The following is an 11,031-nucleotide window of genomic DNA, read 5'->3' as shown; positions in this document are numbered from 1 at the left end:
CAAGAGAAGAGTGGTTTATTGATGGTTCTGCACAGTATGCAGGCACCACGCAGAAGTGGACAACTGCAGCGTTACAGCCCCTTTTTGGGACAACCCTGAAAGACACAGGTGAAGGGCAATCTTCATAGTGAGCACAACTTGGGGCAGTACACATGGTCATGCGTTTTGTTTAGAAGGAGAAATGGACACACGTGCCACTGTTCCAACTCATGGGCCGTAGCCAATGGATTGGCTGGATGGTCAGGGACTTGGAAAGAGCATGATTGGAAAACTGGCAAGAAAAGACATCTGGGGAAGAATGTGGCCAGATGTCTCCAAACGGGCCCAGGATGTGAAGACACTGTGTCCCATGTAAGTGCTCACCCGGAGCAGAGGAGGAGTTCAGTAGTCAAGCAGATAGGAAGACTGTTCTGGGGATAGTCAGCTTCTTGCTGGTTCCCAGATCTGTCAACAGCTGGAACCAACACAGAGCCCCTGATGTGACACCATTCCCCAGGGTCACCTGGTGGGTGACAGGCTGACTGCAATGGATTACTACCTCCATGGAAAGGACAATGCTCCATCCTTACTGGAGCAGACTTATTCTGGTTATGGATTTGCCTTTTCTGCACATAAGGCTTCTGCCAAAACCACCATCTGTGTGTGGACTTAGAGAGTGTCTGATCCACCATAATGACATTTCACACAGTATTGCTTCTCACCAGGGAGTTCAGAGAAGTGCAACAGTGAGCCCACAACCCTGCAATCCACTGGTCTTACCATGGTCTTCAGCATCCTGAAGCAGCTAGCGGCCTTGAGAGGACAATGGAATGGCCTTTTGAAGACAGTTACTGCACCAATTAGGTGCAGCAGCCCAAGGGATGGGCAATGTTCTCCAGAAGGTGTTATATGCTTTGGACCCCCCAGAAGGGTCCAATGTATGGTACTATTTTTCCCATGAGCCAAGACCCACAGGTTCAGGAATCAAGGGGTGGAAAAGGGAATAGTCCCACTCAGTATCACCCCTAATGACCTACTAGGAAAATTTTACCTTCCTGTTCCTACGACTTTAAGTTCTGCTAGTCTAGAAATTTTGGTTCCAGAGTGGGGAGTGTTCCTACCAGGAGCCACAACAAACATTCCATTGAACTGGAAGCTCAGACTTCCCTCTGGCCACTTTGGGCTTCGGATGCCCTTAAGCCAAGAGGCTGGGAGAGGAGTACCAGTGTCGGAGGGGTGATTGGTCCAAATCACCAAGGGGAAAGGGATTGCTTCTCCACGGTGGAGGGAAGGAGGATTATGTCTGGAGTGCTGGAGATCCTTTAGGGCATCTCTTGGTGCTACCATGTCCCGTGATTAAAGTCAACGGGAACTACAACAGCCCAATCCAGGCAGGATGACAAAGGGCACAGACCCAACAGAAATGAAGGTAAGGGTCCCACCTCCAGGGAAAGACCCAAGACCTGCTGAGGTGCTTGTTGAGGGTGGAGGAGACACACAGCAGGTAATGGAGGAAGGTGGCTCCAGGCAAGACCTCATGACCAACCTCGAGGCGGTGGCACATGCCATTAATCCCATCACTCGAAAAACAAAACAAAGCAAACATGCGTGCTCCTGTCATATTTTGTTAAGAATGTGTTTCTTAAAAAAAAAAAAAAAAAAGAATGTTTCTTTTCCTCAATTTCTCTCTCTGGTTTTTTGAGACATGGTTTCTCTGTATAGCCCTGGCTGTCCTGGAACTTGCTCTGTAGACCAGGCTGGCCTCGAACTCATAGAGATCCTCCTGCTTCTGCCCCCCCTACTTCCCCAGTGCTGGGATTAAAGGCCTGTGTGCCAACACTGCCTGGCCCTTTCCTCAATTTCTTTATCATGTAATGTAACATCAATTAAGAGATTACCAGTGATTATACATTAAAGGTTTCTAAAAGAATGTCCTGGGGCTGGAGAGATGGCTCCATGACTGTTCTTCCAGAGGGCCCAGGTTCAATTCCCAGCACCCACATGGCAGCTCACAACTGTAACTCCAGTCAGGTGACCTGACACCCTCACACAGACATACTTGCAGGCAAAACACCAATGCACACAAAAAAATATTAAAAAACTAAGAATGTTCAAGAGACATTGTCAATTTTCTTAAAATTTCTAATGCATTTGTGGTTGTACAAGGGATAATTATATCATGTTAGGTGCAATTATGGCCTGGTTAAATGTATAATGTGATTGTACATGGAATAGTTATGTCATGTTAGGAGTAATTATGGCTGAGTTATTGTTTTCCTTTGGAAACAAAGAATGGCATGAAATACGATTGTGTGCTAAGTTGACAAGGGGTGTTCTTGTGATGGCTATTCTTGGTCGTTGACTGCTTCTGGAATTAAGTAAAACCCAAGCAGGGAGGTACACCCGTGAGGGACTTTTTAATCTGGGCCACACCTTCTGCAGGCAGGCTGTGGAAAGGACATGGAAGAAACAAGTTTGCACTCTTTAACTGCTTGCTATCTCTAGCAAGTCCCTCCATTCCTTCACGGGCATTGCAGCACACTTCTTTGGAATTCTGGTGTCTACTGAAGACCATCGGAGACATCCAGCCTTGTGGACTGAACTACTACTAGATTCTTGGACCTTCCATTAGTAGACAGCCATGGCTTGTCTAGCTTCTAATAAACCCCATATAACAATTTTCATTCTGCAAGTTCTGTTCCTCTAGAGAACCCTGATTCATACATTCTCTTAATTCTGATGGAGCTCAGGAAGAGTTAAGGCTACACGTGAAGAACTGTCATAGTCACTGGAAAGAACACACTGTGGTCATGTCAACCCTTGAAAGCAGAGAGCTTTGTTGCCTGACACAAAAGTAATATAGCTAGGAGTGCTGGGGCACTCAGGTACGTCACCTCGTCCTGTGTAGCCCAAGGACTTCCTTTTTCTTTTTCAGATTTATTCTCTCTCTCTCATAAATATATATATATATATATATATATATATATATATATATATATATCTCCTGCATGTGTAATGTGTGCCACAATGTGTGGTGTCTGGTACCTATGGAGGGTGTCTGAGTCTAGGATTGTAGACAGCTGCCATCTGACATGTGGGTGTGGGGAATCTAACTCAGTCCTCTTAAACAATGACCCATCTCTCCAGCCCCACATGGAGTTTCCAAGGATAAAATCTACCATTCTAATGTGCAGCAGATCTGAGAGTTGGCAAGTTGAGAATCCTCACTTCTTTAAGACCTCACACCTAGGCGGGTGGTGGTGGCACACGCCTTTAATCCCAGCACTCGGGAGGCAGAGGCAGGTGGATCTCTGTGAGTTCGAGACCAGCCTGGTCTACAAGAGCTAGTTCCAGGACAGCCTCCAAAGCCACAGAGAAACCCTGTCTCGAAAAACCAAAAAAAAAAAAAAAAAAAAAAAAAAAAAAAAGAAGAAAAAAAAAAGACCTCACACCTACCAGCACATACACCAGCTTGTGTGAATCTCACAAAGAAACCTTGTCCATCTTACAAGAGAAGGGAGAGGTGAGGGAGATGGGGTGACTAGCTGAAGTCTGGGGACCTAATTAGTGAGGAACCAAAACACATGATTCCAAACGAGATTCTCCTGCTACCACACACCCTATCAAACACACAACTCCCCTGAAAAAAGAAAAGATAAATGAAGTTCAAAAGTAATGCTAAATTCTCTTTTCTCCTTGTGTTTAAATGGCTTAATGTTCTATAAATAGGAGTCTCTATAAAAATCTAAGCAACCTGTCTTAAGTCATTAAATCAAAAAGGATTAAATACTAGCAGGAAGGGAGAAGCTTCCTTCTTGGTTTTTAAATATCTAAATGTGACCATATGAGGATAAAATTTTCTAGGCAAAGTAGTTAATATAGACCTCCCAAAAGCTTCAGTAAGCAAAGTTTTAATTAGGCATCCAGTTAATGAGGGAAGTGAGGACAGTGTGCTGAATGCTTGAATCGGTGCCCACACTGACAGTGAAGGCAGGCATTTGTTGTTTATCACCACAGGTCTTTCATCTGAACCACAAAGCAATAAACTACAGATTAGAGAAAGCAGTCCCCAGTGGTTCCAACAGTTGACACTGTGTGTTCTTTAATATTTACCGAGAGCAAACATTCCTTGCTACCTAGTATTTGGGGACAGGGCAAATGTCACAGCTGTCTTTAGCTCTTGAGACCCTCCCTCTCTACCACATATAAATTTTACATTTCATGTAAAAGCCCAAGGGTGAAAGAGCTTTGTCTTCCAAAATCCATCAAGGGGCAGAATCGCTCACATCTCACTTATCAGTTGCTACCAGGCAATCAATAAGGTGGAACAAAGCAAAACTTTGCTGTAAACAGTGATGTCCAAAATGGTATTTCTGTAAAAGAGATGACTTCTCAAGGTTGAGAAGATGAAGAGACAGTAAGGAAATGACGTAGGAAGGGTGTGCCTGACTGGAGCCATGGGTAGCCGGGTAGGTATCAGGGACCAAAAATTATGGATTATAAAGTTTCTCGGGGTCCAAACCTCTGCTCTATTTTCCAGGAGCCTGTCTTTCAGATGCTGGATAAATTGCCACCAGATGGCTTGGCCTCAGTTACAGACCTGGGCTCTAGGTGTGCCCGCTCCTATTCAGAGAACTTGCTTACGTGCCTAGGGACTGTTTTGGTGCCTCTTGGAATTAAAAGAATTACTTGATATCATCTATATACATGATAGTAGATGCCTTCTGTGGTCACCCCCACTGTTGGAGAGCTATTAGAAGGATGATAAAATAAACTGGAGACTCTGATTTCCAGATGGACTGAGAGCCCTCCTGAAATGAGAAGATGTCTGTGTCTGGTCTTTATCGCTGTTGGGTAGCTAGGAGTTTCCCAGTCCAGCACCCCTGACTCAGAGACAGACCCGGGGCCATTTGACTGGCTCTGATCTCAGCCCCAGAGACTTCAGTCGGGAATAGGTAGCTTCTGTAGCATGGGACTGATACAAGCCGGGCCCCAGCAGGTAGACTGCAGCTCTCCCATGGTCTCTATTCTCAACTGGAGCCAAGAGCTGACACCACAAGCTGGAATCCAAAAACACTCCAGCTGGGGAAAAGCAGCTACTTCAGGCTCAGAGTCTGTTCTGTCTCTCCTGCTTTAGGGTTTGAAGAAATACCTGCAGATGGTACAGCCTACCTCCCAGGAACTGCCCTCTCTTGCAGAGTAGCCTCTGGCATCTGGGCTCTGATTGCAACATGACAGTCACTTCTTAGGCAACTGCCAGCTTTCTCCCAGCAGCCTGGCTCAAGCTACCTGCAGGTGCCGACCGTGCCAGCCTGGAATGGACCTGGAGATGTTTTTGCCACCTCGGAGAAGTGGCCCATCTTACCCCCTTCTAGCAGAAGTGGCGGCATCCGCGGCCGTGTTCTTTAAGCTTTAATGATCTAATTGTAGCTGACACTAAACCCATCTTCCTTCCTCTTTAAATTCTCTCAAGCGTCACAAACATTCTACCTCAGGACAATAATTAGCACCAGAGCCACTCCTACCCCTTTTTCTTTTCACTGTTTGAAAGCTAGCCAAAAAAGTGTAACAGCATGTTGCCTACTGGCTGAATGCAAATAAGCTGGTATTTCCCCACCCACCTTTCTTTTAACTCCTCCTTGCCCCCCTCAACACCTGCAGACCAGCACTGGAATATTCCAGAGTGGGGTGGCGGGCCCCCAAAGAGAAGAGCCAAAAGAGTAAAATAACAACTACTACAACTGCATATGATTCTGCAGGCACAGAATTCACTCTAATAAGCCTGATACTAGAAAACAGAGCTTCAACTGGTAGATCATTATAAAAGTCTGTTTCTGTTCTAAACTTGACTAAGTTTCATTGCCACATCATATTATTAAACATTACCAATGTCCAGATGTAATAATAGTAGTTATTATTTTGAGACTAGGTTCTACTATGTATCCCTGGCTGGAACTTGTTTCATAGACCAGGCTGGCCTTGAACTCACAGAGATCCACCTGCCCTCCCACCTCTCACTCTCTCTCATTTATTTTTTACATTCCAATCCCAGTTCCCCCTCCCTCCTCTCCTCTAGCCTCCCCCACCCTCCTCCCATCTGCTCCATGGAGAGGGTCAGGTTTCCCCTAGGAAGTCTACTAAGTCTGTTCCACCATCTAGCTGAGGCATCACCTGCCCCTAACTCTGTAGGAGTGCTAGAATTAAAAACATGCATTACCATGCCTGGCCAGAATTTATTTTTGCATGCAATTATCAGAAACCTTGGTCATCCTACAAAATGGGATAAATGTTGACAGCAGTAAGCTTTATGTGACAATACACCATCTATAATAAGTCAACACAGAGGGGGATGACGGAACCTGGGATCCGGAAGGAAAAATGTGTATTACTGTTCTCCAGAGACCTGCAGGTTAGCAAGCATGTAAATGGTCCTCAGCCATAGGCTGCCCAGGCCCAGGCATATAGGTTAATGGAAGAATGTTTAGCATGCACAAGGCCACGGGTTTAATTCCCAGCCCTGAAAGACCATCGTGACACACACACACACACACACACACACACACACACACACACACACACACACACACACACACACGGCAGAGGTCATAATTGCCATGGTCAAGTCATTCTACCTCTGACACATGTCCACTTGCCTGTCAGGTTCAGTGCTGTGGAGCAGAGGGTGCCCACTGAGCAGGAGCCTGTAGGAAGCAAACACTTCCACAGGTTTAGCAGTTAGCTCCAGGTATTTACTGAGCACTCAAAATGCAGACAAATCCTGCCACTGGCCCTCAACAGAGCCTGCACCTATTCACACGCTCTTCAGGCTTACAAGCTGCCTGCCCCGAGTGGCTTCTGAGTCTGGACAGGACTGAAGGAATTTAGTACTTAGCATTTAGACCAACAACTGGTAAAGAGGACCAGTAAAATAGTCCGACTATTGTTAGTCTAACAGGGAACAAGATGTTAAACTTTGAGAAGAAATGGGAGGCAGACAGAGCAGGGGATAAAATAAGAGGGATTAAGTTTTGATGCAAGCAGAGAGCTTATTATTCCTCTGGAATATACTGGAATGTACTAACAGACCTGACCTAGGTTTGGCTTTAGTACGTCATTTGAACCATGAAAAAGAGACGCGCCTACTCACAGTAGGTTACATACAAGTCACAGAGGTGAGAAAGCAGTAACTGCACTATGTGGTAGCACGGAGTCAGTAAGACTAAGAGTTTTAAAACACTGCTTCATAACTGCTTCAAACAGATGGGTCTTCGCTCACTCGCCATCCCCGTCTTGGCAGTCACTGGCATTTGCTGACACCTGTTACAGGCAAGGTGATGCACAATGTAAAACTGAAACCATCTGCCAGCAGCAAGGAGGGACCTCTTCACCCGATCCAAGTGCCGAGTGCCAGGTGTATAAGTGACCCGGCAGCTGTGGTCTGGAAGGAGAATCTGGCCTGGCTCTGCCATACTGTGTGCATAGCCACTAGCCTACAATTCTTATGGTTATTCTACAACACCATGTCATCTAGCAATGCCCACCTTGGACAACTCAACTTCTGTGGAATAGTATTTGAGTTAGAAAGGAAAAGGAACAAACTCTGGAGACTTGAGTCATGGAGACCAGAACCTCCTTTTTGACGAGTGAAGGACTAGCTGGTGGCAGCACCAGTACTTCTAGGTCTCGCCCCACAGTTTGGAGACTTTTCCATTCTAAGTCAGTTATTCAATAGAAGTTCTGACACTCTGTTGGCTGTTTTCAACTTAGCTGAGAGGTGAGACACTAATAAACTCACCAGCAGAAGATGCAAGTGGCACAGGGCAGTACCCAGAGCTACTCCCTGCAGACTGGCACATTACAGCTCCAAAAGGAGCGATGGAGACAGCAGGAGGAAGCTCTGGACAGACAGACAGTGACAGGGTAGCCCTTTACATGGACCCTGTGAGATGGTCAGGGCAGAAAACAGGTCACGGAGAGGATAAGTGTAGACCAGACACAGCTGTGGTGGCAGAAAACCAGAGTCTGCCATTAGGAACACGGCAGGTATCTGAGTGGGCTGCTGAGTCAGCGAGGCAGTAGGAAGATCCTGCCGGCAGCACTGCCAGAGAGTGCTGGGGAGAAGAGAGACAGTGTTTGTCTGGGAGTCAAGAGCCAATTTCTCATTCATACTCATTATACAGACTGAGTCAATTTTCAGACATATTTTTTTATCTATAAAATGAGTTATAGTCTAAATGCGTGCGCGCGCACGCGCGCACACACACACACACACACACACACACACACACTGTGTATTTGCATGTGTGTTGTATGGTGACCATGCAAGTATCTATATATGCCCCCCACCCAGTTAGTGTGTGTGTGTATGAATCGATATAGCTACACATTTTTCTAAAACAAGGGTCTCACTATGTTGCCCAGGCTAGCCCCAAACTCTAGGACACAAAAGCTCCTCTCACCCCAGCCTGAGCAGTGGAGACCATGGGCATATGGAAGGAAAGCCTCAGCACTGGGGAGCAGCTCAGGAACCAAGCAGCTGCCTCATAAATAGCCAGGCCCTGGTCCCATCCTAACACTGAAGAAGGAAAAAGCCCCATTCTTCACACTGTTTACCTGGTTGGAGTTTGCTGGGATGTTGCTGTGTCCCAGCTCCAGGGAGGGGAGGAGGGCTTGCTCCTGCTGGGCTCACACTGGTCAGAGTCCCTGTGGGCAATGGCTGGCCTCTCTTTAGCAGCTGCTTCTGTTCTTGCTGGCGAAATCGTGGAGGCACCTCCCGAGGCAGGTAACGGGATGCAGCTGGCTGCTGGCCACAGGCAGATGCACGTTTGCCATTGCTGCTGCTAGAGATAGTGCTGGTGGAAGCGGTACCGGTACCGGCAGGTTGGGGCTGGCTTGAACAGGTCTTAGTGAGTTCTGGCACTGAAAAGACCCAAAGGAAAAACAATGACCCAAAGCTTTAGTAACCTCTAAATAAAATAAAACTCAAATAAACAAATACAGCTCCAAGGACAAACTGTTCTTGTTTACTGCATATGTAGGTCCCAAACCTGTGTGAATGGAGGTATGAGCAGCCACATGACTTCTGATGCTAACAATGTAATACTCTACAGCTTGGGTTATGTCAATGACAGGGGTGAGCACCATGGGGTTGACATTTATGGCTGTGCCCTGCTGCATACTTGCTGACAAGGATGCGGTGGCCTGCTTTACCAGCACTAACAAGCATCTCAATAAAAAAGACATTTTGTGTCAGGTGCAAAAGCTCTGTTCCTTAACACTCAGATGCACCTTCACCTCGAATGTGAACAATTATCCAGAATATACAGATGGAAAGTTTAGACCTACTTAATTTGTGAATGCCTTTCCTTTTGTGTCGGAAGAAAAGCTTTCTACAAACGAGTTAAGAAACAATCCAGTTACAGGGCTGGAGACATGGCTCAGCCGTTAAAGGCTAGGCTCACAACCAAAAATGTACCACGGCTGTCTCTCCAGCCACAAGGGAGTGGGGGGGTGAGGGGATAGGGGGAAGGGAGAGGGAGAGGGAGAGAGAGAGGGGGGGGCGCAGGGTGGTGGTGGCGCACTCCTTTAATCCCAGCACCTCGGGAGGCAGAGGCAGGCGGATCTCTGTGAGTTCGAGACCAGCCTGGTCTACAAGAGCTAGTTCCAGGACAGGCACCAGCAGAGAAACCCTGTCTTGAAAAACAAAACAAAAGAAACAAACAAGCCACTGAACTCTCTCTCTATAGTGATTTATACTAAGTAAGACTCTCAGGGTGACTTTTTTGTTTGTTTCTCGAGACAGGGTTTCTCTGTGTAGCCCTTGCTGTCTTCAAACTCAGAGATCAGCCTGCCTCTACATCATGAGTGCTGAGACTGAAGGTGTGTGCCACCATGCCCAGCTTCAGGATGCCCTTTCTAGAGCAAGTTCCTGTCCTAGTGCTTCCTGCTAATCCTGGGTTCCTGTGTCAACAACCCATCCAAAGGCCTTTCATTTCTAAGCTTCTAACGCACTACCACTCTGCCATAGCCTCACATTCCCAGAAGATAAATGTGACTTTAGTCTGCAGAAAAAAGTAAAAACAATTAGGCAAAAACTTCGCCAAGTTTCTGACACTACAGAAACACAAACAACACACTGTTCTTTGTGCTACACATCTGCTAACTCTCATCTAAGGCTAAGACTGTAGTCTCTCACTGTGAGACACATTTCTCAAATGCTAACATCACGGAGAGGCACTGTTTGGCATTTTTGTTTTTAGTGGCAGGTGTGCACGCTTTGGGGCTCAGGACCAATGGTTGGGAAAGGAGAAGCAAGAGGGATACCCGGAATTTCCCACCACAACTCTCCAGAGCGGAATAAAACCTAAAGTTTGGGTCTTAGATTAACCTGTTTTATAGACATTTATAATACCTATATTGTAAATATATATTGCTTTAATAGGCAGATACCATTCTTTCAAAAGAAGTGGATTTAACGGTCACTCATGCTCCCATGGAGAGAGGAAAAGTGCACACTTCTTTCTCCCTGGTCCCCAGCTCTCCCAGCTTCCTTCCAGTCTCTCTGCTCCCTGTGAAGTCACGTCCTGGAGAGTCTGTGTAAGCTACTCTTCCTACTCCTTATCTCCCATCCCTCCCTGCCCTCCTCTTTAGTTTGTGACTTTTTTATTTGTCCATGGAGGCCAAGATGATAATAATGGCTTCCTGGTGCTTCAATCCACGTTCTCTGACTTTATGTTCTCACTTCCAGTCTTTTTTTTTTTTTTTTAAGATTTATTTATTTGTTATATATACAATGTTCTGCCTGCATATCTGCCTGCAGGAAGAGGGCACCAGATCTCATTACAGATGGCTGTGAGCCACCATGTGGGTGCTGGGAATCGAACTCAGGACCTCTGGAAGAGCAGTCAGTGCTCTTAACCTCCAAGCCATCTCTCCAGCCCCTCGCTTCCAGTCTTGAGGACAAAAAACCTCTCCTGTGGTCACCAATGAGAGCCATTCTTGTCTTCCTGAGATTCTGCCTTCCTACTCTCCAGCCACAAAGATGACTTGATT

The 11,031-nt window shown here is 46.4% G+C and overlaps 1 protein-coding gene across 3 annotated transcripts in view; it reads right to left on the bottom strand.

The window, feature by feature from the left end:
• Positions 1-11,031, bottom strand: part of Tnrc6c (trinucleotide repeat containing adaptor 6C) — a 74,759-nt gene that overhangs the window by 48,214 nt on the left and 15,514 nt on the right. For all 3 annotated transcript variants that reach the window (XM_027425538.2, XM_035447301.1, XM_027425537.2), the window contains exon 3: positions 8,593-8,898. In XM_027425538.2, coding sequence (XP_027281339.1) covers positions 8,593-8,898 — 306 coding nt within the window. The remainder of the gene's footprint in view (positions 1-8,592; positions 8,899-11,031) is intronic.

Source organism: Cricetulus griseus, chromosome 7 (assembly GCF_003668045.3).
Source record: "Cricetulus griseus strain 17A/GY chromosome 7, alternate assembly CriGri-PICRH-1.0, whole genome shotgun sequence".
NCBI classification, from domain to species: domain Eukaryota; kingdom Metazoa; phylum Chordata; class Mammalia; order Rodentia; family Cricetidae; genus Cricetulus; species Cricetulus griseus.
This window is presented reverse-complemented; position numbering and strand designations above follow the sequence as displayed.